Source organism: Jatropha curcas, chromosome 11 (genome assembly GCF_041381405.1).
Source record: "Jatropha curcas cultivar XTBG-Jc1 chromosome 11, XTBG_Jcur_1.0, whole genome shotgun sequence".
Classification (NCBI taxonomy): Eukaryota; Viridiplantae; Streptophyta; class Magnoliopsida; order Malpighiales; family Euphorbiaceae; genus Jatropha; species Jatropha curcas.
The window spans coordinates 3,758,011-3,785,915 of record NC_143161.1 but is presented as its reverse complement, the minus strand read 5'-3'; the positions used below and the strand labels follow the sequence as shown (position 1 = coordinate 3,785,915).

The 27,905-nt window shown below is 32.2% G+C and overlaps 4 protein-coding genes across 5 annotated transcripts; 1 reads left to right on the top strand and 3 right to left on the bottom strand.

The window, feature by feature from the left end:
• The first annotated feature begins 1,720 nt into the window (after positions 1–1,720).
• On the top strand, positions 1,721–9,542 carry FAB1C (FORMS APLOID AND BINUCLEATE CELLS 1C). Its single transcript, XM_012216812.4, has 11 exons — positions 1,721–3,155; positions 3,386–4,183; positions 4,299–4,452; positions 4,542–4,886; positions 5,237–5,986; positions 6,079–6,410; positions 6,494–6,620; positions 6,746–6,910; positions 7,077–8,609; positions 8,695–8,961; positions 9,089–9,542. The coding sequence occupies exons 1-11, from the start codon at positions 2,605–2,607 to the stop codon at positions 9,341–9,343; spliced, it is 5,277 nt and encodes a 1,758-aa protein (XP_012072202.1). The 5' UTR covers positions 1,721–2,604; the 3' UTR covers positions 9,344–9,542.
• Positions 9,543–10,622: 1,080 nt separating this feature from the next.
• On the bottom strand, positions 10,623–12,841 carry AT17.1 (plastid movement impaired protein). Its single transcript, XM_012216811.4, has 2 exons — positions 12,103–12,841; positions 10,623–11,073 (listed from the first exon to the last, which is right to left on the bottom strand). Exons 1-2 carry the CDS (start codon positions 12,817–12,819, stop codon positions 11,011–11,013), a joined length of 780 nt encoding a protein of 259 aa, XP_012072201.2. The 5' UTR covers positions 12,820–12,841; the 3' UTR covers positions 10,623–11,010.
• A 3,161-nt stretch (positions 12,842–16,002) lies between these two features.
• LOC105634046 (U-box domain-containing protein 11) lies at positions 16,003–19,347 on the bottom strand. Its single transcript, XM_012216810.4, has 4 exons — positions 18,685–19,347; positions 17,937–18,053; positions 17,457–17,864; positions 16,003–17,328 (listed from the first exon to the last, which is right to left on the bottom strand). Exons 1-4 carry the CDS (start codon positions 19,024–19,026, stop codon positions 16,246–16,248), a joined length of 1,950 nt encoding a protein of 649 aa, XP_012072200.1. The 5' UTR covers positions 19,027–19,347; the 3' UTR covers positions 16,003–16,245.
• Positions 19,348–25,048: 5,701 nt separating this feature from the next.
• LOC105634045 (transcription factor MYB8) lies at positions 25,049–26,845 on the bottom strand. Of its 2 annotated transcripts, none has more exons than XM_012216807.4 (3): positions 26,603–26,845; positions 26,257–26,389; positions 25,049–25,741 (listed from the first exon to the last, which is right to left on the bottom strand). In XM_012216807.4, the coding sequence occupies exons 1-3, from the start codon at positions 26,730–26,732 to the stop codon at positions 25,261–25,263; spliced, it is 744 nt and encodes a 247-aa protein (XP_012072197.1). In that variant the 5' UTR covers positions 26,733–26,845; the 3' UTR covers positions 25,049–25,260. The 2 variants fall into 2 exon arrangements, with proteins under 2 accessions (XP_012072197.1, XP_012072198.1); XM_012216808.4 differs by having other exon boundaries at positions 26,257–26,386; positions 26,603–26,844.
• Positions 26,846–27,905: the final 1,060 nt, after the last annotated feature.

Below are 27,905 nucleotides of genomic sequence, written 5' to 3'. Positions count from 1 at the left end.
TTATGAAACAGAGATAATACTAAATAGAATACATCAAGCGTGTATATAGAAAAAGCAAGATTTTTTATAGCTAAGAATATAGTTTTTAGGCGAGTTAACATCTGAGCGAGGAACACAGATATTGATTACTAAGCGGTTAACATAGATATCCATTACCAACTAAACATTACTAAGAATATATTCTTTTGACTTGTAACGCTTGGTCTTTTGACTATAACGGTCAATGAAATTTTGGTAACTTATGATTTTATTTTTTGTTAAATTATAATTATAGCCTTAGTTTTAAATGTGGTCTATCGATATATTTTTTTATGAGTATCCCACACTCTTTTTAGAGTACCTTCCCGTAAATATTTCTTTACGGATTAAAATTTTGAAATTATAGAGGCCTAGATTGAATTCATGTATGATTTACTATTTGTTTTTTATTTGAAAAAAGTATGATTTACTAGAGTAACTCTTTATAGATAATATTTTTTAATATTACAGTTTTTTTCCCTCGCAACGAGCAAATCTCAGGAAAAATGTTTCTCATTTTTTAAAATTAAAAAGAAAAAGAAAAGAAAACTATAAATGGCTTGAAAATTAAGAAATGGATTAGTCAAAACTGAGAAAAAAAACCCGAAGAAAGGTCTATGAGTAATACGGATTTGATTCAAAACCCGGGCGTAGATTGATCCGTAAATCAGACCGCCCAAGTCGTATATTCAGAGTTTTCTTTCTAGACGTTGTGAACAGAGCGTGAATACACGCTCATCAAAAAGAGGTCGTTAGTTGTTAATGGTAATAATTAAGCTGGCGAGAAAATTTGCCAAAATCCTGATGGGTAATTAAGGATAGTATTTAGTTGAGTGGGGCCAATTTTTTTAATATTTAAATTTAATTTGACTCTACCCGGTTGTTGAACTCAATTTTTTATTCAATTGATTTATCAGTTTTAAATTTCTTTCATTATTTAATAATAAGCTATTGGATTAAGGAGAAAAGATTTTATTTCGGTGTGAATTTTATCAATGAAGTTGAGATTTAAAAGTACAAAATTAGAAATTCGTGTATAAAATTTAAACGATAAAAAATTAAAATTTTCACTCTTAGAGAAACTTTACCTTAATAATCACTTTTAACACTCTATTTAAATAACCATTTTCAATTTGAGCGTTATGAAAAATTCATATTAAATTATAAATAAATTGAGCATTGACTCAATATTTTAGTATGTTACAAACTATTCTAACCATGCTGTTAATCTTGACATTTTAATTATTTATAAAAATTAAGAAAATAACAAATCACCTCAATTTAAAAAAAAAATATTTAGTTTAATGTAAAAAATCGTGAAATTGAATGGAAGTGAGAGAGTAATTTATGTCTTGTAATCCTATTAATTTATTGTAAACACTATACAGTAAAATACAAAATCCATGTACTTAAAAAATACAGGCAGCTGACTGAGCGTGCCATTTAATATAACACTAATTCCCTAATCCGAAAAAGAAAAGAAAAGAAAAAACTCTGTATTTATTACAGAGAGAGATGGCTGACCAATGAACAAAGGATGCTTACACAACTAACAGAATATTTTAATTAAATTTGAAAACATAATTAATAAAAAGCAGCCAATGAGAAGAAGAGAGAGAATCTAAAAACCCTAATCCAAATGAAAAGATGTATGAGAAAGAGAAAATACAGAATCATTAAGTATATAATATGGAAAAGAGATGAGAGAGAGGGAGTCTGTGCTTGCTTTGCTTTAATGTGAGGGAAAAAAAATATAGTAAAAAAGAAAATAAAAGGGCAAGTAGAGAGAGATAGGAATAGAAATGAAAGTAGAGAAACCGGGAAAGATGGTGGTGGGAATAGTAATAGGAGTAGAAGAAGAAGTGCAGAAGAAGAAGAGAAGAGATATAGAGATGCGTGCAAACTCCCGAAGAAAAGGAACCTTCTCCGTACTCCTCCTTTTCCTTCTTTTGATCCTCATTTTACCCCGTATTTAATTTTCTCGTCACAGTCTTTTCTTTACTTCTTTTATTCACTTTTTTTCTCAATTTTTCGTTTCTCTTCCATTTCTTGCTCTGTGATATGCTTGAATCGATTTGCGGATGCATTCTTGATGAATCCGGGATCGGTTAAATTTTAGAGGGTTTTGAGTTTTAATGTTTTATAATTCTGCTGCTGTTGTTGTTACTGCTGCTCGGAAATCTTGTTACTTCTATTGATAGAGATTTTGGTGTAAATAGTGTTAGATTTGAATCTATTTAGTAGTGGGGTTTTCCTCCTTGGATATATTTTGTGATTCTTGGAGGATTTTGTTTCCCTTTCTTACAGTAAATCTCATCAATTATACTAAACCCACAAAAAACAAAGACAGAAAAAAAAGGAAAAACATTTAATCCTAGATCACCCACCAATTTTATTCTGGGTTCTCATTATACCAATCTTTCATCCCTTCATTATACCATTATATTCTACCAAAACTGTTGTTATTGGATTTTGGTGCTTTTCTTTTACATATATATATCATAATAAATTTACAGAGAAGAAGAAGAACAGTAAAAGTTGGGGCTTAAACTGGGTTGTAATTCTTGTTGGGTGTTTTTGCATTCTATGGGCATACCTGATACTTCACTAACAGATCTATTACACAAGGTTAAGTCTTGGATTTCTCGGGGGGTCAGCGATCTATCACCATCTTCTTTGTCTGGTGAATTTGATATGCCGAATAATAGTATCAAAATGTGTTGCGAGTGTAATACAGGTTTCACTAGGCCTTTCAATGGATACCGCTGCCAAAGTTGTGGTAGGTGGTCATGTGTCAATTGTGCTAGGGGCTATGAATCTCCTGCTGTGGTTATTGAATCCGATGATGTGAAAAGTAAATACAGGGAGGGTATCAAATCCTGCAAGTTCTGTATTGGTTTTCGTGTGAAAAATGAAGGCGGGAGGAAGAATAGTGAAAAAGTGCATCCGTCGGAGTCTCCCAGGGAGAGCCCTGAGCCTCCGTCCCCTTCTTTTAGTGGTGAATCACTCCAGACTGATCGTCTTGCCCACTATCTTGAATCCCGGGATTGTGGGTATTCATCCCTTGCAGTAACCGGGAGTATGGTCTCATTTAGTGCTCACGCATCCCCCGTGTCTATTCACCACTCTCCAAGCAGGTAAAGTTTTATTTATTTTTATTATTGTGGGTTATATTATTTATTAAGGTAGGAGCCCAGACAACTTGCGCCTCTTTTGCACTTAGAGCTTAATCATTGATGCAGCTTTTCATATATGATTCTCACTGTCCTATATGGTACACTAGAATTTTCGCATGTTTTGCTTTTATATTTTGTTTTCCTTTTTGATCGTCTGTTCATGCCTTTTGTGTGTATATGTACTAATTTAGGAGTGATGAAGATGAGGCAGATGATTCTGGGAAGCACTTTTACAGCCCATCAAGTGAATACTGTCATGATGTTTCAGATATAGATTCAAGTAGTATTAGTGCTAGACTTGAGTTCTACGGTTGTAAGTCAGTGGGATCAAGTCCTTTAGACAGCCCTTCTAGGATTAATTTTGCTTCCTATAGAGTTGGTCATTCTGTACAGCGTGAACAAGAAGGAAGTCCATTGTCTCAAACTGATGGTCCCTTTGATCAAGAAAATGTGGCTATTTTAGGAAGGCTTGACAAAGAGACTGAGGATCCGGAAAATACTGATGATTACTCCGATGATGTGTCACTGTTGCATAACCAATTTGACAAGTCTCAAAAGCCATTGGATTTTGAAAGCAACGGTAGTATCTGGTTCCCCCCACATCCAGAGGATGAAAATGATGAGGCAGATAGTAATTTCTTTGCATACGATGATGATGATGATGATATTGGGGATTCTGGTGCATTGTTCTCATCCACTAGTAGCCTCTTTAGCATGTTGCCAGCAAAGGAGAAACACAATGAGGGCAACAAGGAGCCTCTCAGAGCTGTGATACAGGGGCATTTTAGGGCTCTTGTATCCCAGCTTTTACAAGGGGAGGGTATCAAAGTCAGGAAAGAGGATGGTGGTGAGGACTGGCTTGACATAGTTACAACAATAGCATGGCAAGCTGCAAAGTTTGTGAAACCAGATACTAGCAGAGGAGGCAGTATGGATCCTGTTGATTATGTAAAGGTTAAATGTATAGCATCAGGAAGTCCAAGTGATAGGTATAATTTCTATAACCTTTTCGAGATGCTATTTCCTTGTACTCCAATTTTTTTTTCCTTTAACATTTTTATGCCATGAATCTTTAAGTTGTATGAATTTGTTTTTCACTTGCAGCATCCTTGTGAAGGGGGTAGTTTGTACAAAAAATATAAAGCATAAGCGCATGACTACACAATACAAAAATCCCAGATTACTTCTCTTAAGAGGAGCACTTGAATATCAGAGTGTTGAGAATCAGTTGGCTTCTTTTAATACATTGGTGCAACAGGTAACTTCATTAATGTGCTGTTTTGTCCATTCTTGGGTAGATAGAAAGAGTAGTTGAAATGATACTCTGAACTTTTGTCTTTTGCTCAGGAAAATAATCATCTCAATATGATTATCTCAAAGATAGAGGCTTTTCGCCCAAATGTTCTGCTAGTAGAGAAGAGTGTATCTCCATATGCCCAAGATATTTTATTGGCAAAGGAAATTTCTTTGGTGCCCAATGTGAAAAGGCCTTTACTGGAGAGGATAGCTCGGTGCACAGGCGCTTTTATTAGTCCATCCATTTACAGCATTTCTACAACGCGATTGGGGCACTGTGAACTGTTCCGAGTAGAGAGAGTGTCTGAAGAACACGAGACTGCTAATCAGTTCAACAAAAAGCCATCTAAAACATTGATGTTTTTTGAAGGATGTCCACGACGTCTAGGATGCACGGTAGTGGATAATATGCCAAATTATTATGGATTCTCACTCAACATGAATTTAGAGGGGACAATATTTTAAAACATATAGGCGTGGCTTTTCTATTTATGTTCTTATCATGGTATGAATGTGTTTTTGATGTTCAGAGATGGAGTATGGCTTATTTGGATTTGTTTCTGTTGACTCCTGAACTGTGTAATAAAGCATCCATTTTCATGGGGTCTGTATTATCCATCATATTGAGTACATTTTGTGTCAACAGTTATCTTTTTGATATTGCATCTCTGCTCTATGAATTTGTGAGTGGAAAAGTTTCAGAACTTCGTTCTATCTCTGATCAAGTCTTGGTCATCTATTTGTAGGTCTTGCTGAGGGGCACATGTCGTGAAGAACTAAAGAAGGTTAAGCATGTGATTCAATATGCAGTATTTGCAGCCTATCATCTCTCCCTTGAGACTTCCTTCCTAGCTGATGAGGGTGCCAGCCTTCCTAAGATGACGCTTAAACATTCGATTGCCATACCAGAGAAGACTGCAACTGATAATGCCATTTCGCTTATCCCATCAATGGGTTGCCTTGCCATAGCTGATGCCTCTGCCCGAGATGAGGGACCTGTGGATCACAAACCAGAGCATGTAGGATCAGAAACATTAGTAAACATACATACTTGCACTGTTCCTCCTTTTTTTCCTGGTTCCACGGATCATAGGTATGCGAGTCCACTCTCCGATGCTTGCTGCAATGATTTAGTGTCTTGTGTGAGATTGGACTCGTTTGCTCTAAGCCAATTTGAGGATCAGAAGATGCCTATGGTGTCTCTCTCTGGTGTTAAACACCTTTCACTGCCAGACTTGCAAGATGCCATTGGGCAAGCGGAAAGGCAACTCGGGGAGACTCATGAATTAACAAAATCTGAGAGGATAAATGGAGATAAAGTTTCTAGTGAATACTTCTCATCCACGGACACTAACCAGAGCATATTAGTCTCTTTTTCAAGCCGCTGTGTAGCAAAAGGAACTGTATGTGAACGCTCTCGACTCCTGCGCATAAAATTCTATGGATCTTTTGACAAGCCACTTGGAAGATATCTACGTGATGACCTGTTTGATCAGGTGATTCATTATGGATGTCTTCTTTCTGCTTAAGTGTTTCCCTGCTATGCATTTGAATCTTAAATATTAAATAGGAATTTTTTTGTTACCAGGCATCTTGCTGTAGGTCTTGTAAGGAGCCGGCAGAAGCACATGTACTGTGTTACTCTCACCAGCAGGGAAATCTTACGATCAATGTTAGATCCCTTTCCTCTGTAAAGTTATCTGGGGAAAGAGATGGGAAGATATGGATGTGGCATCGGTGCCTTCGTTGTGCTCATATAGATGGAGTCCCACCAGCAACCCGTAGAGTGGTTATGTCAGATGCAGCTTGGGGACTTTCTTTTGGAAAGTTTTTGGAGCTGAGCTTTTCCAACCATGCAACTGCTAATCGTGTGGCTCCCTGTGGTCATTCATTGCAGAGGGACTGCCTTCGTTTCTATGGGTAATTTCCATTAGTTTTAGAATTAAATGACTTTCTAACTATGGAGTTTAATTTTGGTAATCAATGGAAGTCTCATCTGACAGGTTTGGCAACATGGTTGCATTCTTCCGCTATTCCCCCATTGATATTCTTAATGTTCATTTGCCGCCATCAGTGCTTGAATTCAATGGCCATGTTCAGCAAGAGTGGATAACAAAAGAGGCAGCTGAGGTGCTTTTTAGAATCTGAGATTGGTTGTTGCATGATTTCATTTGTCAGATACATGCTGTGGAATTAATTTGTGCATGTTTTCTCGTTTACTGTCATTGTTTTTAAGAGCTTGTCTTCTTATGCAGCTTTTGGGCAACGTGGAAGCCTTCTATGCAGAGATATCTGATGTAGTTGATAGCATGGAACAGAGAAGCAAGTCTTTTGGAAGTGAGCTATCAGATATGAACGAGTTACAGAATCACATTATGGAGCTAAAAGATCAAGTTAGAAAGGAAAGAGATAATTACATAGTAAGTGGACACGAAAAAACTTCTCGAATGTATGAATCATTGTCATAAAAAATTTCTAGCGTGTAAAATCTTGTAAGGCAATTTTAAATTGCCTGCAGCGCAAAGCTGCCCTTGTATTTTTTTATCTTTTATTGATGAATATTCTAATGAGATCCTCTGCAAATAGGGTGTGCTACATGGGGCTGTTATGGAGAATTCAAATCTGAGTCAGTCAACTTTAGACATTCTGGAACTTAATCACTTGAGACAGGCTCTTCTAATAAATTCGCATGCTTGGGATCGTCAGCTTTATTCATTGGATTCTCTCTTAAAAACAAATTCTGTTAAGGCTGTACACAGGGATGCATATAATGCACAGCTGAAAGAATCAAGCCAATCATCTTGCAAGGATTGCAAGCTTGACGATGATCAAGTAGAAAATTTCCCTGGCTATTCAAAACCACAAGACTATGTTGGGAATGACCTGCTTTCAGAGCAGCATAAGCATAGTTTGTCCCTTCAACATTTTGTTACTGAAGATTCTGTGTTGTCTTTATATCATCATAATAGAGAGGAGGAAGGGCATCCTGATGGGGAAATTACAGTAGATAATACACGCTTTGATGACATCCCTTCTAAAGCTTCCAATCTATCTGACAGAATTGATTCTGCATGGACGGGTACTGATCAACTTGTGGCAAAAATTCAATCTCACCATGCATCTCAGACGGATGCACTCCAAGTTGGGACTATTAAGCAGATAAGTATTTGTGATAATCCTCCACTTAAAAGGATGGTAGCACCAGTAAGAGTTCACTCTTTCGACTCTGCATTGAGAATCCAAGAAAGAATCCGGAAAGGATTGCCTCCTTCTTCATTGTACTTGTCGACTCTCAAATCATTCCATGCATCTGGAGATTACAGGAGTATGGTTAGAGATCCTACTTCAAATACGATGAGGACTTATTCTCAAATATTGCCATTGGAGGCTCAGAAATTGAATTTATTGCCAAGCTATGCACCCTCATTTACCTCTTCTTTGTATCATATGACTGGAGGAGCTCGTTTGTTGCTTCCTCAACGGAGCCACAATGATATTGTAGTTGGTGTGTATGATGATGATCCTGCCAGTATAGTTTCATATGCCCTCAGTTCCAAGAAATATGAAGATTGGGTTGCTGACAAGTCAAATGAGAATGAAGGAGACTGGGGTGTGAATGAGCACTGCAAGGATGATTCTGCAACTTCCACATTTTCGGCGTGGCAGTCTTTTGGTTCTCTAGACTTGGATTATATCCGTTATGGAAGTTATGGATCTGAAGATCCTTCATCATCCATTGGTACACTATCTATGGATTCCAGAAGATCTCCACATTTGACAATATCTTATGGCGATAATTCTTCAAGTGCTGGAGGCAAAGTAAAGTTTTCTGTCACTTGTTATTTTGCTAAGCAGTTTGATTCTCTGAGGAAGAAATGTTGCCCCAGTGAAGTTGATTTTATACGGTCCTTGAGTCGCTGCCAGAGATGGAGTGCACAAGGGGGGAAAAGCAATGTATATTTTGCCAAGTCATTGGACGAGAGATTCATAATAAAACAAGTCAAAAAGACTGAGTTAGACTCTTTTGAGGAATTTGCATCAGAATACTTCAAATATCTGACAGATTCTCTTAGCTCAGGAAGTCCGACTTGCCTTGCCAAAGTTCTTGGTATTTATCAGGTTAGGCTCTTCTGCACTTGCAATCACACTTGGTATGTATCAGGTAAAACTTTTCTCATTGTTCTTGTACATTCTTCCACGGCAGGTTACTGTAAAGCACTTGAAAGGTGGGAAGGAAACAAAAATGGATCTAATGGTGATGGAAAATCTCTTTTTTAAGAGAAGTATTGCAAGGGTCTATGATCTTAAGGGTTCTGCTCGATCCCGCTACAATCCAGATACAAACGGGCAAAACAAAGTATTGTTAGATATGAACCTGGTAGAAACACTACGCACAGAGCCCATATTTCTAGGAAGCAAAGCGAAGAGAAGCCTAGAGAGAGCAATATGGAATGATACATCATTTTTGGCGGTAAGATAACAAAGTTTCTAAAATTTACTATTAGAGACATGAGAATCAAAAACACACTTTTTTTTCTTTTTTTTTTTTTAATTTTTTTGGTATTTGTTGTTCACATATTTGTTATACTTTTGTACAGTCTGTTGATGTTATGGACTACTCTTTGCTGGTTGGAGTAGACAATGAGCGAAAGGAGCTTGTTTTAGGTATCATTGATTTCATGAGACAATATACATGGGATAAACATTTAGAGACATGGGTTAAGGCATCTGGAATTCTTGGCGGTCCGAAAAATGCATCCCCGACGATTATTTCCCCGAAACAATACAAGAAAAGATTCAGAAAAGCAATGACTTCATATTTTCTCACAGTTCCTGATCAATGGTCTTCATGAACAAATTCATTGTATTCTTTCCATTGAAAAGTCATTTGTTGGTTAATAAGGCAATAGAGATGTAAGCGGAGGAAAGTGAGAACTTGTGTATGGGCAAAGTTAGCCCAATTCCTTGTTGAGGCCTTTGTACATCATTTTTATACATGTGCAAGAGTCACCCCATTGAAGGTTCTTTAATGTGATTATTTTGCAACGTCTACACAGTTGTTAGTGAGAAATAGGGTCCTGAATACTAAATGGGGAAATGGAGGAACCCCCTTTGCTGTTTTTTCTTTTTCTTTTTCTTGTCTAATTTTTCATGTTTAGGAGGGGAAGGAAAAGGGAGGGTATTTATTTCTTTCACTTTCCTTTTAGAAATTTCAAAAAAAAAAAAATGTTAATACTCCAATTTGGGGATGTAAAAAGTTTCAATCTTTAGAAAAGGAAATGTAGTTTCAATCTTTAGAAAAGGAAATGTTGTCTGATTTTACTTGAAGTCCATTTCTTTTTGACTCGTTAAACAAAAATAAAAATAAAACAAAGTCAGGTTTTCCCTAATTTAGAAAAAAAAAAAAAAAAATCTTTAGTGGCTAAGCTGATGGTAGAGATTGAAAGACTGAGAAAAGGAGGGAAATTGAGGGAAACTTTATGATAAAGTCTTTCAATTTGTTAGTTAAGAGTGGATTTTTTATTTGATATTCTGTTTAAAATGTTATTTATGTTACAGATACAAGAGGAGAATTTGGCACAATCCATTTTATAGAATGAAACGGCTAGCAGAATAAGCATTTTCCCCTTCTTTCTTTAATTAGGCTACTATACAAATAATGGATCATTTCATTTAAAAATATTGACAGAGAAAAAAAAAAGGGATAAAATTATATATTTTTCCAAGTATCGAGATAAAATCATATATTTAGACAAAATACAAGGATAAAATAATAATTTTTCCTTAAATCAAGTAAATTAAAAATTCCTTGTAATGTATATCTAAGCTTATGGATCCATTATATTGTTTTATACAATTTTAATTTATGACATACTAAGAGGCTAAGAGCATCAATAATTATAAGTAAGGATTTTGTTAAGGATAAAAAGAAAATTATGCTAAATTTGATTAGTCACAGTGAAACATAATATAATATATTAAAAACATTTCTAATGTAATGTTTAGATTTTTTTGAGAAAATATTTAAAATATTTTTAATTATATCACATTGTATTCTACTACAGTTCACCAAACATTATAAACTATTATATAACAAAAAGAAAGTTTCATGGTGGAGTGAAAACCAAAAAAAAATACAAACAATTATAAGTAATAAAAGTTAAAATTATCATCCTATGAGTCACTGTGAAAAGATATGTCAAAGGGTTACATCTCTCACCACTGCATGCTCTTAAATTCATAATCCTCGAAAATCTGAAAACTCCATTTTTTTTGGTTTTGTATATACAAGAAAATAAGAGCTTGGTACATGAGAATCTGAAGGCTGAAGGCTGAAGGCTGAAGGCTGAAGTAGAGAGAATGCAATTTATATATGATCTTGTCTTTGCTGGTATTGATCCAGATTTAGACGCTCAAGTGGAATTTGGAGCATTCCAAAAACTTGGAGATCCAACTACTTCACTCTTCTTCACAATTTATTGAGAGTAATTCATCATATATTGTATTAATATTCATTTTGCTAATAAGAAGCCACAGCTATTTGCATTTCTCCTTCATTGACTGGCAAGAAACTAACTCGCTTCTGCTAACAAAAAAAAAAAATAGTGATTGTTATATAATTAAATTACCATTTAATTAATTTTTTCAACATAGTAATTAACATTTAATTAAGAGTCAAATGGAATACGAGGATCGATATAAAAATTATTGCTTGCACGTGTTAAGATTCACCAGTTTCCAGAAGGTTAAAAATTATAGAAAATTGGATTTTGGAATTTGAATATGTCAGTTCACTGTATGTTGGAGGTTGCTTTATTATTTCATTAAATATTTAATAATATCTTTAAGTAATTAAGGACAGGCAGAAGGCTGTTAAGATATATATATTCGTATCTTAACTGGCTAATTAACTATTAATCACTCCAAATGAGGACTAATATTTTATATGCAATAAACTTTTGTAAGCATGCACGTGAAGGGAAGAGAATAATTCATCTCCATTTAAGCATGCCATCATTTATTCATTAGACCATATGCAAATTGAATCATTGACTACTAAATTCTACCAAATATTCATTTTTCAAATTTCAATTTTTAGCAAAAAAGAAAAAAAAAAGAAAAGGAAAACAATAACATATTTGTATTAAGAGAAAGAAGGAAAATTTAATTTTTGTTTTTATTTTCCTTTAATTTGCAAGTGAAATAGATATGTTTTTTCTATTTTAACATTGGCAAACAGAATTCGACTTTAGATGTATTATAGGCATTTACTATTATATTATATTTTGACTTGTAGATGTATATATTTAAGAAATAAGAAATAAGCAAGTATAAAAAATGAAGAGCGGTGTAAAAATGTATAAATTACGGGAAAAAAAAAACAAATGGACTCTTACTGTGTGTAAATGTCCGTTATTTTATCAACTCTTAGGAAAATAATATAAAAAAATCAAAACGAAATAAGGAGACAATGTTGTCAACCCTAATTGATAATAATAAGAATTAATTCTTTAGTTAATGAACTAATTAATCTATTCCAAAATTTGTCAATTAAAACAAAGAAGAACAAACAAAAGAGAAAACAAATAAGAAAAAGGGAAAGAAAACTTACCTTAACACTTTCTTCATTAGTTACTCTTCCATTAACAGAAGTCTTCGAAAGCTTAGTTTGATCATTAGATTTTTTCTCTTTGTTTCCCACATAAAGGTTCATGATTTTTTCAGCTACCTCTGCTTCATTTTTGCTTTCTTTCATCAACTTTTCAACTTCTGCTTTGGGTAGTCTCATTTTTACCCTAACTGCACTCTCTTCATGCCCATTTTTCTCTGTTTCATCAGAAACAAAGCTACTGCTAGAAGTATTCTTAATTATAGAAAGATCAGAAGCCGATCTTCGAGCCAACATTAGACTTTCGAGCCTATCTTTAGCGCTCATATTAATCGGTCCAGACCGAACCCTTCTTGCAACTTTCTCTGTTGGAGACTTAGGCAACTCTACTAAAAAGTAAAGCCTCTTTGGAACCAAATCCTGATTTGGTTGAAGAGGTTTTGCTCTAATCCCATAATGCTTAACTGCTTCTGATTCTAACAAAACAAGACCTGGGTAATCTTTAACAACCTCACCGGCTTTCACCGGAGTTTTTAGCTTGAAGGTTTCACCGGTTATCTTCATGATCTTGACAGTCTTTTTGCCTCCTAAAGTGTTTCCCATAGTTGTGAAGGTTGGTGATACAGTGGTATGAAGTTGTGAATTTGGGTAGGGCTTATAATTATAAAGAGTACGGGAGGGAAGGTGAGAGATAAGGACATGGATTCCTTTGAAAGTCATTAGTCAACAAAGAAGGCAAATATTTGAAAATTGCTAGAATATTTGACAAACGGAATACAGCACGTAAGCTTTCGGTTTCTGCATAAAATTAGCTAGACTTTGGATTTTTTTTTTTTTTTAATATTTGATTGTGCTTGTTTTATATATATCACGGGTTAGTTTTTAATATTTTTTTATCATTTCTTTCATTCCACACAAAGAAAGCCATTCACACTACAAATTATATCTTCACGTTTTGATTTTGAATTAAAATTAAATTGGCGAAAATCGAAATTAATAGCATCGTATGAGTATGAAATCACAAATAAGAATTGTCAAATCAAAGACTATAAAAAAAAAAAAAACTCTCAATTTGTTTTTTTTTATTATATTTTTTAAAATCAATTTTAAACTTTTTGTTGAACTCTTTTAGTTTTTCCGATAATACTATTTGTTGTTGTTATTATTTTATTATTGATTATTAATTAACCAATTTGGTGAGTTAAAGGGAAGACTACTTTAGAAAAAGCATTAGAAAAAGAAAATAATTGTTCCATTTTGAATTATCTCGATCTACAAAGACCTCCAATAAATTAAAAAAAATATTAGAAAAGGAAAAAAAATTGTCCGACTTTGATTTGAAACCGGACGAACCAAAATTGGAAATTCCGAAATTGCCAAATAGCAATTCGGATTCAAAACCGTGCTCATGTGCACTAGAAATATGAGTTGTGCAAAAAAGAAAAAGAAAATTCTGTTAATTACTTAGCTATTACAACAACTATACATGTGCAAAAATACATATATATGATATCATTTTCAACGTGTGGACGTGGGAAATGTGTACTAATGGGCTCCAAAAACCCCGTGATGGGTGGAGAATAAACATGTACTTCATTAATTAAAAAAAAAAGATAATTAATTAACGATAATCACGGCGGCGGGGATTCAAAATCCTTATTGATTGAGTTTTCAACGGATAGACATGTGAAATTTGACTCTTTTCATCACGTATTTGTATTTGATTGATTTTGAGATGAAAAATTGAAAAGTAGTTTGTTCTTTCTTGCATGGTAGACGAAAACTTTCTTTAATTCTAGTCTTTTTTTAATTATTAATGTCCCTTTTACTGTTTTTGATAATTCTGTACTTTTTCTTCTTTTAACATTAATTTTTTAATTCTTGTGTTTACTAATTGATACCGGTCTTCATCAATATTAGCATGTGCGGAAATGTGAAATCAAGAACCAAGTCTAAATTGATAGTCCGCTCATCAACTTGGAAGTTGTTAATTCTTGTAATTTTCTTCTATTTTTTATTTTCATTTATGGGACTTAATATTATCATCACTTGACTTGAAAATTAAACTGTTTCTCCTATTTTCAGAAAAAAAAAAAATACAAATTTGTGAAATTAAGTTGTCGCCAATAAGTTGACTACTTCAATGAATTAATATAAAAATTGTGTTTATAATGATAATTAAGAACCAGAAGTCATCATTATTATTTTCTTTAAACTGACTTAATTTTTAATTTTCAATTTTCAATAGGAAAATAAAATATTTTCTTGGTATGTTATTTCTAGAAACAAGGGAGCATTAATTAATTATGGATATTGCTTTGATCTAATTGAAAAGGTTACTTAATTAAGAAAATACGAGCAGTTTGATTTATAATATCAAATTATAAATTGATTAGCTGCATTTTGTTAATTAAAAAAAAATTAAATTACATTTCAAAGTGTGAACAATCCAAAGACTATGGAGAAATGACAAAATGAAAAAATTATTTGGAAAACGCAGACGATGGTGCTACAGTTTGAGAGCTCATAAACAAGGGCAGGCATCATATAACCTTTTCCTATTCGACAACAGTTATTGAATCCCTGTCTCAACAAACATTGTCGGAGCCTGCCTGTATTTTTTTGTCCTCAATAAATGTGAAATCATAAGAAAATTGAAAAAGACTCGATCAACATCTTGATGTTTATCCACATCACTTTTTTTTTTTTTTTTCTTGATATGGTATCCTATTTTTCTTGAAATATATATTGGCCACGTTTCCCATATACGAGATTTGATTTTGCAGACATGGTTGATATACCATAAATAATTGTTTGGCCATTTTGCAATTTGCAGCCTGTCTAGATAAGGCAGAAGACAGAGGCATGCAATACCAATATTATCACTTTTAGGTTTATTATTCTCTAGAAACTTAAAAGTAAAAAATAATTTTTTTTTGTACCTTAATTGTACCTTTTATGATTACTTAATAATGTTAGATTTTACTAAACCTAAATTAGATGATTAGTATTTTAATGACAGTTTTATTTATGGTCAATCACGTGCTTAATGGCTGCTTTACTAAAAGTCAGCTTTAGTTGTTTGCGACTTTATGAGAGTAAAAATTTCTATTTTATGTTTGGTAGGCAATATGGAAAAAAGACTTAAAATTCAATTACTCAGTTCGAAATTTGAACTATTAACCTCCAATGTTACAAACAATTCAAAATTCTAATACAATAGGTTTATCTGTGTAGATCCTTCGCTTAGGAGTAATTTGTTTAGGCTGGAAGCTAAATAATGAATTTGAATTCACTTATCTTACTGAGTTTAATTAAGAAAGATATCGAAAGCTGATTGCAGAAGAATATCAAGTAGTAAATAAAGTAGTAAATAGTGTTATTTTATAATGTAGCAAAATTTTATTTTTTTTCATCTAATATGGTACATAATTCATTGAATCAATTCTAAAAATAAATTTTTTCATTTAAACAAAATTTGATTAGTAAATTTAAATAAATAATGAATTAATTTAATTTAGAGAAACAAGTTCATTTCTTATCATTGAATGATTGGAAATTCAACAAGTGTCATTAAGCTGAAACAAATAATCATTGCATTCACTTTTAGTGTGAGATTTTACTCACTTGCGGTCCAAAATGCGTTATGTTAGTGTGTTACTAACCCACTAACAATCTTTTGTATCTTTAAATTGTATCCACTCATGTTTTAGTTTATTTTTTACGTTTTGCCCTTTTCAAGCATAAGAGGGAGAAAAAAAAAATGAAAAAATAAATATTTTCTCCACTATGGGTACTTTTTGGTTTCCTTTTGAAAGTCAAGTACTTTTCACTTTAAACAATATCAACTATGCGTAATAAACCCATGTAAAGTTTCCTGGATTATGAAAGGAAATACATTCATTTATTAGACAGAAAAGAAATCTTTAATTAATCAAATATTATCATGACAAACAGATTATCAATTGTAATTTTTACACGCATGAAGAAGGAAATAAATACAAAGAGCAATGAGAAAGACTTTGTCTCTCATGCTTATGTTCTCAGGATCACACTATATAATAGAATGGTGTGGGTGTGGCAATCATTGTCAAATAATTAGAATAAAAGAAACAAAAAAATTAATGAAAAATCAAGCTTTTTGGTTCAGTTACCATTGTTAGAGTTCTGTAGCTTTCGAAGATGCTCCAACAACGAAGTAGCCTTCCGCTTGGCCCTTTCAGTGCCGCTTTTAGCTAGCTCCATTAATGGTATAACGGCACCGAGCCTACTTATGCAGGTAAGATTCTCAGGATCTCTCTTGCACAAGGAAAGCAAAATGGCAGCTGCATTCTCTTTGTTGCGTGGCTGGCTCGTTCTCAATAGATCTATGAGAACAGGTATAGTGCTAGCCTTTACTATGGCAACCTTAGCATCTTGGTTGCTAGCTAGAACAGAAAGAATTGTTAACGCCTCATTGGCCATGCAATTTCTTGAATCTGTGATCATCTTTAACAATGCTGGGATAATTCCAGCCCTTACAGCCCTTCCCTTGTTCCCTTGATAAATGCACAGATTGAACAAGGCAGTTGCAGCATCTTTCTTCCCTCTAGGACTCCCATTTTCAAGCAATTCTACCAAAGCAGGTATCGCTCCCGATGCACCGATTATTATTTTGTTCTCATCACCAAGTGACAAGCTAAAAAGTGTTGCTGCTGCATTCTCTTTTGCTTCAATGCTCCCAGCTCTGAGAACTTGGACAATTGAAGGAATAGCACCAGCAAGCATTATCAGTCCCTTGTTATTTTCATATATAGAGAGGTTAAGAATTGCGGTAACTGCATTTTCTTGTACTGATACATCTTCAGCAGTTAAAAGATTAACTAGAACAGGAATAGCTCCTGCTTCTGCTATTAGTATCCTGTTATCTGTGCTTCTTTTAGATAAGGATCGGATTTCAGATACAGCAGCTCTGCGTTCATCAAAAGACCTGCTTGAGAGCTTGCGGACAAGTGCCTGGATGGCTGCTATATCACCACTTACATCACGAAAAGATCCATCGCTCTTTTTTATTCTCCCATTTGCTAACCCAGTTGGCTGCTCAATATTGTGATTCACACACCACTGAGTTATTAGACTTCTCAAAACATAATTTGGAGTCAGTGTCAAGTGTTCAAGCTTTTGCTGCGTTTTCGGACATGTTACATTGCCAGTGTCTATCCATCTTTGAATATAAGACCGCTCATAAGTCTACAGAACCATAAGAGGTTAATCAGAAGGCAAACATAATAAAAGTGAAAGAGATTTGAAATTTAAGCAAAATTTATTTAAAACATATAGGCACACATTAAAATGGGGTTTGAGGTTCCAAAGTGTACCTGTCCAGTTGCCACAATTACAGGATCCCTCATCAATTCCAAAGAAATAGGGCATAAAAAGTCATCAGGAATTATGGGAGCATCAGGTTTCTTTAAGTCTTCCATATTCTTGCAAGCCAAATTATTTTTCTTGCTTTGATCAACTTCACTTGGTTCACTGATGACCTGATCTGCAGCATGGCTCTTTGACCCATCACTTCCAGAAACAGCGTCTAGCTTTTCCAAAACTTCATGATGGGAATCACAAGTTTTCTCAATATGTGCACTCCTTGTTAGCCTGTTTCCCTTTTGAGCCTGATCAACTACTTTGTCCATGGCATCAGCAGTTAAGGTAAAAGAAATTACTCTTGAATTCATTGACCCATATCTTTCTGAGGCTCTTTGCAACTGTGATCTTACCAATGCAACCTAGTGAAAGATTAAAATATTAACGCTGAGCTCCATCAAGACCATAGATCCGCATATGTTTTCAACACATACCTGTTCTTGTACTTCCTCTGAGATGTCAAACTGATCGTACGGTATGCTAGCCAATGCCTTTTCCAGTTTCCATGTCACACATTGAAATTGGAAGGCAATTTTCTTTGCAGCTCCATCCTTAAGTCAATATACATACAAAATTCAGAGAGGTACCTATATATTTTTAAGAGAATGTGCATGAACACAGCAAAATTTCAGCAATAATGGGCTTCAAGGTTGGAACAGCTCTAAAGAAGTAAATGTTCGTCTCCCAATGGTTACCCATCAACAGATCCAATATGATGCTTAACAACATAGAATTGAGAAATACTATACAAAATTTCCTTGCTTCTATAATTTTGTTCAAAGAAAATACTAAATTTAGAATCTCATCAACGTAAGATCAGAGGTTTAAAGGCTCAATAACTAAAGATTAATAGAACCAATCTACATTCAATTGATTTTTAATGTAATTTCAAGTAATATTTTCCAAGCAAAATTCAAAAAGGATTCATTTTTTTACTAGTATTCCGTGATGGTAATTCAAAAGGGATTCACAAGTAAATTCCAAATAATCATAACAATATATACAGAAATGCGCATGCAAATTATTACCAGCTGAGTACTATTCAAGTTGAGCAAAAACTGTAGAGTTTCAACTAAAGCTAAGTTTTATAACACCAAATTAGAATTTCACAGTTCATACCCAACTAAATCCATAGAAATGACACATTAAGCTGTACAAAAAAAAAAAAAAGTTTCCACTTACAGAATTATTATTGGATTTGAAAGTGGCAGCAACCGATAGAAGACGCTTAGCAGCCTGAAGAGCCCCAAAAAGATCGGAGCACCAATTGCCAGAAGATGATGAACAAGAACTAGACGCATCCAACGGACCAGATTCACTTTTGTAATCTCTAATCTCTTCCAATAAATGCGTCAACAAAGAAATTCTCCGTACCAGATCCATACAATCCTTTCTAAACACTAGATCACGGTCGATGATTCCAATTCCGGCGAACATCCCGATTATCTCCCCGACGAGTTCTAGTAGCAATGCAGCCGGAGCGACAATGTCAGCTGGTGCTCCTCCTCCGCCAGAGGCTTCCATAGCGACGTGAATAGTCGGCCGGACCGGCGATTGCCGTTGACGTAGAGCAATATCAGCGTTCTCTTGTGAGTATATTGCAAATGTTTCTTCTTCAAGGTGTCTTTAAGTTTCAAGTTTAACCGTTCCTAGAAGGGTGGTGACATGGCCAAAGCTGGACAGAAAAGCTGATTCATTGGATTTTGATAAATTTTATTTAGAAAAAGCGAGATTCGCGGGACGAAGTTGTGTTGTGTTGTGTTGTGTTGTGTAGTGTAATAGAGAGAGAAAGAGAGAAAATACAAGGGAATACAGTTGGCAATTGCCAGTGAGAACTAAACTTTGAATTTTTAGTCTTTGCTTTCACTCTCTAAAATTATGTATTTATTTATAACATAATTATCATTTAATCACTCTCTTATAGAATAAAATTAAGGAAAAATTATTTTGAAAAAAAAGGAATTAACTATTTTATTCTTGTATTTTGTAAAATACATAATTTTGCCTTTGCATTTTTAAAAATACATAGTTGTCCCTATAATTTTTCGTCTTTCTACAATGTTATATCTTTCTATCAAATTTTTTATATTTTTATATTAAATATATGATAAATTAGTTAACTTTGGTAAAATAGAAAGACAAAATAGTCAATGAATAAATTAATTAACTTTGATAAAATATTGGTACAAATAATTATATATTAACGAAAAAAATACAAAATTAACAGAAAAATATAACAGCATAATAAAAGAAAAAAAGAAAAAGCAAGGCTATTGCTTGAGGAGGTTTGAATTGATAAAAGTCTTTCCTTAGTGATGAGCAGTGGTTGCAAGGCTGGAAAGCAGAGCTTTTTATGTTATCCATAAATGGATATTTACCAATTTTAATGAACAAAAAAAAAAAAAAGAGAGAGAGAGAGAGAGAGACTTCACAAAAGAAAGTAGTGGGCCAAAAAAAAAAAAAAATAAATAAATTTTATATATTATACACACACATACAACATAGCGGACCCTTGTCTTGTCTTTGTGTTATTATTGTTAGATAGTTTTCTTTAAAGAAAATGAAAATAAAACAAGAAAATTGTGGCTATAGTTCTGTTTTTTTCCCCTCTAGCTTTCTAAAAAAAAAGCTTTCTATTTGTTGTTAATGAAGTGCTTAGTTTATGTAATTTGTAAAATGATGCTTAAAGGCATTTTTGATTAATTAGGCAAGCAATGCCTTGGGAGGAAATCTACTATTCAAAGATAAAGTTTACACCAACAATTCAATTTTTTAATTATAAATAACCCAATTTCTTATCCTAAACTATGTAAAAGTGAAAAGTTTAAAAATGTCAGTGTAAAATTAGGAAATCGAAATATAAAATTACTACTATCAGATATATTTTATTTAAATGTGATATTTTCTAAGCATTGGAGATACGTATAAAAATATTATAAAATGTCTCGAATCAATATGCCGTTTAGAAATACAGGAGATATGCTAAAATTGGAAAAAATAGTGCCCCTTGTACTTGAAACATGAAAACGTTGACAATTGATGCATGAGATTTCGGTGGTAATGAATTAATTGTTGAAAAAGCTCCAAAATAAAGAAAGATAAAAATCCTCTTTTTAAGAAAAAAAAATGATTTAATTTTCCACTAGAAAAGGTCATCATTTTGATGAGCTAGCACCCAATAATAATAATAATAATAATAATAATAATAATAATAGGCTGACTCCTTTCATTTTCATTACCATGCACCCAACATAGCAGCAATCAAGGAAATTTTTTCACTATTTGAGGCTTATAATGTTAAGATTATTCTCTTATAAAAAGGGAAATAAGAATGTAATTTGGACAAGTAAAAAAGGAACTTAAGCCTATTTTCAAATTATATATGGATAGAATATAAAATTGTAATCAACAGTTTATGTTTGGGATCCACATTTTCTTGGTAAAGTGTGGGATCCACACCCTAACTAAAAAGTAGAGCGTTTGGTGATATAGACAGGCATCATTAGTCGTTACAGCTAATTAATTCCTTAAAATGTTAAGATTTCGTTATTGGACTTTCTCATTTCATTATAAAATTTCAAAGACAACTGGTTGTTTGTTTGGTATTATGGACGGCCATTGATTGTATCCCACGTATTAAATAAATAAATAAAATAAAGAAATCTCAAATGGATATTCATTATATTTTACCCGTCTATTGTATTTGTTCTCTTTGGAAAAAATTTGGCTAGATAGATCTGTTACACTAAATAAATAAAATTAAAATTTTTTTTAAAAATATTTCAATTTTATTTTTTATTTTTTAAATACATAATCAGAAATACTATTATTTTAATAATCGCCGCAATTGTATACAAATTTTATATGCACTGTTAAGAGGTCATGACTTTTAGATATAGGATTAAAAACACATTATTTTAAAATTGGAGGACCTTACTGATGATTTATGTTTTTTTTTTTTTTTATCAATAGTTATTTATTATATGCACAAAAAGATATAAATATTTTTTAAAAGTACAAAATTTGTAAAAGAAAAAATTCTTATGATCTGACTTTAACGTTAGAAATTTAAATTGGCAACCTTGTTCTAGAAAGATAGTTAATTATATTTTATGAGAGTGTGCATTCTAGTTAATAGAATCATTGTATATGATCCATGGGCTTTGGGCTAAAGTGTGTAGACCATAAATTTAAGACCAGGCTAAAATAGAAGAATTGATAAAGCAAAATGCATTTTATGGATCCATTGACCAATCTTCAAGATTCAAGAATTTCAATCATTAGCTCAACTACGAATTGAGCTCTGGAGGATGAAAATTTAGAAGGTGAATGGAGGGCACGTTGGGTTTAGTTGTTCATATTAACGTATAGTTGATACTTTAGAATTGAGAGCGATTAATTTATAAATATTGATATTTAATAAAATTTTAGCTACGGTAAAGATTGTTAAAAGTATAATTATTTTTATAAATTATCATTTATCACATATATATATTTATGTTGATTTTATTTTATATATACTATAGAAATAAAAAATATCAGTTAAATTTTCTATAGTTTTTAATAGTTATTTATATCTTAAATTAACTATAGATGAAATAATAAGATAAAAATATTAAATTGAAAAAACTTTAGTAGTTATTATTTTTATAAGAGTAATAAAGTCTAAATATATAATATAAATATAAAAACAATGGAGTGATGGAAATGTTTTAAAAAAAATTAACTATCAAATGAAACATTGAAATATATTTACATACAAGGAGTAATGTAATAAAAATAATTAATGTATTTTCCTCTTTTTTTTGTGTAAAAATCACCGGTGTTCGGACTTCATTACTAAGAACTGCCTAATCCAATTCAGGGTTTAGTCACAGTTAAAACTCTTTATTTCTCCCTGCAAGTGTGTTTAGTGGAGATTAAACTTTAGAATTTTTCTTCCATGCCTAGCCTGTGTTGCCACTGAGCCATAACCCGTAGGTATGTATTTTTTTTTTCTCCATCAAGTGGCAATATGTATATAAATAATTATTTTTTTTTTTTGTTACATTGCTGGGAACTAATGATTAAATGGTCATTGTCTATCTTTTGTTCCAATATAAAATTTATAACGCTGTAAAAAGAACAACATCATTAATTTATGAAAAGGCCAGTTGCGTTTGTCAGTAAGGGAAACTATAATTATCAAATATATAAATTAAGAAACGTGACACATAATTCATGCGCCTCATCACGTGGAAATGCTATGCTTTTCCATTTTCATGTTCCATTTAGTTCATAAACGTGATACACACTTTCCTTCACGTTCTTCATATGGCTTTTGTTATTGTTATTGTTATTGTTTTTAAGGTTTTATGTAATGACAAATTCAAACCCCCCAAAATGGACCCAATTAAGCTCATTTTTCTAATTAATTATTATCAAATTTAATTGGACTCGTTTATATTTATAAAACTATAAGATCAGATCAGGTGATTGAAACAGTCTTTGAGCTTATCTGTAAATACTGAGAAACTGCCTTTAAATATCAAGAAAGCAACAAGAGAAAACATGTACAAACAGCCCAGGAAGACAAGAAACTGTTACTACAAAGATCAGTAGCATTGGCGTGGGACCATTCACCCTGTTATAACTAACAACAAAAAATATGTATTATACCAAACAGTTTTGTTTTTGGAAAGACTTTTAGTTGTAGATGTGATAAAGAAACGTATTTCGAAGATTAATTTCAATAATGTTGTTTCTCATCATAGGATGCCTATGATTTTTAATTGTTTGCAAGTCAATTTCTGGTTGATCTTTCGTAATTGTTTTAAAAATAGTAATTCTTGTCAGGATTTTCTTTCATGTACTGCACTGTTCTGGAGGTGACCATTTTCTTTTTATTAGCAGTTTGGTGGTATCATAAGCCAGCTTTTTTGCACTGCATTAAGTTTATTTCTCCAGTTTGGCTAAAGACAGATCATCCACACCCAGATTAGGAAATTCATAAACGACTAAAAAGATTTATTTCTGATATATGGCCCCAAGCATTAAGCCCTAGTTAATAAGGTGAGGAACAAACCTAACAACGAATGGAGCCAAGCCAAACTTTCAGATTTGTCAGTGACCAAAATTTCTTGTTTTTTGAGATATTTTGATCTGCATTTTGTAATCTGTTTTTAAATGGAAGAAAGCCTTAGTCAATTCGTACATGCCATATGATGCATGGCATTCATTACATATCAATAATTATTATTTCTTGCAAATTGGACAATCCTAATAAAATAATTATTTCTGGCAGGAAAATACAAGAAAACTACATATGACATTACCAAAACCTAGCAAAGCTAATAGTGTTCTAGGGCAACAATTTTAATCTTCTTCCATCAGTTAATAGATGCCAAAGTGCATTAAATGGGTGTTGAAAGACTCATTTAACTAACATTCTTCTCTACTACCGATCAGATGCCTAATTTTGTTCATCTTCAAGTTAACCTATCCGATTTCATTTTCTCTTTTTCCTTTTTATGTTACCTTCATCGATCAAGTTTCCTTTATCTGAACATGTAGAAGGTAATATGCTAAAAATGTGGGTATTTAATTAAATATAGATATTTATGATTTTCCAGATGTTATATACATATATATATCTACTGTTCCACTGAATGGTAGATATGGATTATACATACAGTAACTAAGAATTATATAAAAATGTATGTGTGTGATTTGGTCAAAACCCAAGATGTGTAAATGTTTCTTCTACATCACTAATCCATGTTAGTTGGTAGTTTGACGCACATGCCTTTACTACCACTGAAATTAAGGAATATATATATATATATATATATATATATATATATATATATAGCTTTCTCCTATCACAATAATCTAGTAAAAATTATTATTATTATTATTTTTTGAATGTTTGGTATAAGTTGCTAATAGTAATTGTAATATATTCAAATTTCATTGTCATATCTAACTAAGCTGTTCTAACTCTTGGAAAATCAAAAGGATAAAAGGTCCGGTCCTTAATCAAATGAGGTAAAGTTGTACAAAACTTTTTTATAGGAATTATTAACTTTGCAATTTCTATTTTTATGTGGAGAAAATGATAGTAAATGATTAATCAAGGATTATCCATAGCAGGTTAATTTGGATAACCTCTTTGGTCCCCACTTAATTATTGTGTTCTTGTATCTGAATTGAGATTCTTCTCTATGCTTCTTTTTTCATAAAATTTCTCCAACTGGTTCTTTTAAATTTAAAAATTTGTTAACTTTTTAATTTATTGCATTTGTATTATATCATCAATTATACCAAGTACAAAAAAAAAAAAAAAAAAGTACATCTGTTGAGCTAAATTAGCCAAGGCCATATATATAAATTTTCATATTAAACTAAACTAAATTAAATTATTTATTACCACATATTTATCATCAATCCACTAATTAATATCTATGTAAAAACATTATTATTAATGTACATATCGGAAATTCAAGAACTAAAACTACAAATAGTTACAAAATTGAAAGCATAAAGACATATTTTGATTCAACACACATTGACAACCATGCAATCTCTTATTAATTAACAACAATTGATGGATGATTAACAAGAATGTTAACACTAAAATAAAGTTTGTACATAACTAATTGAATTAATTCATCCAATTGAGAGATCTGAAATGGATCGATGGCCTTTTAATTTTTCTGATATTTCCTCAAACAATAATAATGATCAAAGATTTACAAAACTTAATCTTTCACAGCAATATTACTGAAAGAGGACAAGTGTAGGTGAAGCAACTTCACGTTTCTTGGATAATTTAGACTCCTGACTAGTATTTATGATTTTGTGTTTATTGTCTTCAACGATGTTATTGGCAGCTGAAGAAGAAGAAGAAGAAGGAATGCTGATTGTAAGCTCAAGATTTAGGTCTGGCAATATTAAGCCAGATGTACGGCCAATATCCTCTAAACAACTTGCTGCATCAGATGCTTGCTCATTGTCATTGTTATTATTACTAGTACTGAGAGGTAATTTTGTTTTACTTTTGTTCAACCCTGAAGATGTTGCACTTGCTGAGTCTTGTAGGTTTGATTTATGATTAATAGGACGAGGGAGATTTTGGTTTAATCTATGATTGTTTGGATCAATTCCCATGTTTATTAGCTTTCTTCTTAAATGAGAATTCCAGTAATTCTTTACTTCATTGTCAGTTCTTCCTGGCAATCTCCCTGCTATTAATGACCACCTGAAAACATCAAATTTCTTTTAACCATTAGTGAATTTTTTTTTTTTTTATCTTTAATTTACTATACATGAAACATAGAATATGATCACAATTTTAGCATAATTGGTATATATATTATATCTTAAGAGTGTAAGAAGTGAGAATATCAGGTTTGAGTACTTCATCTATTAGTAGAATTAAAATTCTGGTTAATCTAAATTATAAAAGGTTCAGGGCAAAGCTATCTACTATTATGTAACTCATGCTAATCGTTATTTCTCATTTAGCTAATTGCAAATTAAAAAAACAAAAAACCCATTAGAACATCAATGGTTCATTGCTTTGTTACAGAGATCAAAAGTTTTAAAATCCTAACAGCCATTTTATCCTTTAAGAATTTCCTACATATATATATATATAGAAGTGTCATTAATTGATTTGCAGATTCTATCAGCTGAAAGTTGATTCTTCTTAAAAAAAAAAAAAAAAAAAAAAAAAGGGGGAAAGAGAGGAAGTTAAAAGAGTGAATATAGTACCGGTTTCCTAGAAGAGCATGAAGCTTGATGATAAGATCTTCTTCATCTTCAGCAAAATTGCCTCTTTTAAGGTCTGGCCTAAGATAGTTTATCCATCTCAGCCTACAACTTTTGCCGCAGCGAAGCAGACCTGCTAACCATCATATATTTCAAAATCAAATTCAATACTTCCTCTCTATCATTATTCTACTATGCATTAAAAGAATACAAAAATGAAACAAATCAAGAATTTTATCTTAAAAAAATATAAACTCTGGTGGAATGAAATGCATTTTTAATTTAATTGTAAAAAATTATATATGTAGTAATAGGAAATAAATGTGGAGTTAAATTAATAGAAAATAACCTGCAGCTTGTGGGAGGGTTCGCCAGCAACCTTCGCCATGTTTTCGAATGTAATCAATGAGTTTCTGATCTTCTTGCTTAGACCAAGCTCCTTTGTTTGTGTCTTGCTTATCACAGCAAGGCTTTCTCATTGCTAGCCTTTAATTCCAGACTGTAATTCTTGAATGAAAAAAGAAATGTATGAGAAAGAATTAAACACAGAGAGATGTAGCGAAGAAGAAGAAGGGGTAGCTAGCTAGGCGTAATATTTGGATATATAGGGCGAGCAAAGACAAGAGTTGACTTGGACCGGTGGTTTGGCCATGCGGATGACTGAGTGGGTGCGTGTTTGTGCCTGCTAGGACAATACTTTGATATAAAGAGAGAAAGGTGGTGGTAGGGTTGACGGTCTTCTTCGTGTTAGTTGATGTTAAGTATAAGTCCTTATCCATTCCTAGTTCCTCACTCTCATTTTTTACTTACATTTTTCTTAATTGTAAAATTAAATTCTTTATTTTTAGGTTTAGGGTATATGAATATATAGCACTCTTTTTTGCGTTGTGAGATTATGAGGTTAAAAATTAATAGTGGATTTATATATATTAAGTATGGATTAGAAATTACATTTTCCTTTTCTTTTTTGTTTAGAGGAGCAGATATTTAGGGTTTCAGCTTCTAGTTAAGGAATTGTATTATCATATCAAATGTACATTTGATGAGCACAAGGAATAATTTAAAGCCTATATATTTTTGTTTTTCAGATAAATTGTGTATTTAAATTAACGATCCAAGTTAGATTAATCAAAGATATGTATAAGATTTTTTTAAAAAAAAAAAAAATATTGAGTTGAAAATAACTTACTTGAAAATAATTTTTGAATTTCTTGATATTTAGAGAAATATGAAAAATTAGTCAATAATTTTTTTTTTTTAAGAAAATGACTTCACCTTACAAAAATGAATATTTTTTAGACATTAAAAAATTTATTTATAACCTTATAAACATATAATTAGTAATCTATTAATTATTCTTCAGTAATCACCATTATAAATCATTTCTAATACTCGATATTTACTAATCATTGTCAGTTAACAGTATAGGTCTTCCACTATCTTAACTTATTATTTTATGTATTTTTTCACATTAAACAATAAATATTTAGGATATGAAACTTGTGTAATTTGAAATTATTTATAGTCATAAAAATTTTAATAAAATTTTCGATATTTCAACTACATGACAGGAAATAAGTAGTTTGAAAAATATTTCTTTTTCAATATTACAACTACACGACAGGAAATATGTAGTTTGAAAAATATTTCCA

Coding starts and splice junctions, on each gene's coding strand:
- FAB1C (XM_012216812.4), top strand. CDS start 2,605: ATGGGCATACCTGATACTTCACTAACAGATCTATTACACAAGGTTAAG. Junction 3,156..3,385: donor ATTCACCACTCTCCAAGCAG/GTAAAGTTTTAT, acceptor GTACTAATTTAG/GAGTGATGAAGATGAGGCAG. Junction 4,184..4,298: donor TCAGGAAGTCCAAGTGATAG/GTATAATTTCTA, acceptor TTTCACTTGCAG/CATCCTTGTGAAGGGGGTAG.
- AT17.1 (XM_012216811.4), bottom strand. CDS start 12,819: ATGACTTTCAAAGGAATCCATGTCCTTATCTCTCACCTTCCCTCCCGT. Junction 11,074..12,102: donor CTAATGAAGAAAGTGTTAAG/GTAAGTTTTCTT, acceptor TTTTGTTAGCAG/AAGCGAGTTAGTTTCTTGCC.
- LOC105634046 (XM_012216810.4), bottom strand. CDS start 19,026: ATGGAAGCCTCTGGCGGAGGAGGAGCACCAGCTGACATTGTCGCTCCG. Junction 18,054..18,684: donor TCAAATCCAATAATAATTCT/GTAAGTGGAAAC, acceptor TATTGACTTAAG/GATGGAGCTGCAAAGAAAAT. Junction 17,865..17,936: donor CAGAGGAAGTACAAGAACAG/GTATGTGTTGAA, acceptor ATCTTTCACTAG/GTTGCATTGGTAAGATCACA.
- LOC105634045 (XM_012216807.4), bottom strand. CDS start 26,732: ATGAGAAAGCCTTGCTGTGATAAGCAAGACACAAACAAAGGAGCTTGG. Junction 26,390..26,602: donor AACCCTCCCACAAGCTGCAG/GTTATTTTCTAT, acceptor TATGATGGTTAG/CAGGTCTGCTTCGCTGCGGC. Junction 25,742..26,256: donor CATGCTCTTCTAGGAAACCG/GTACTATATTCA, acceptor TGATGTTTTCAG/GTGGTCATTAATAGCAGGGA.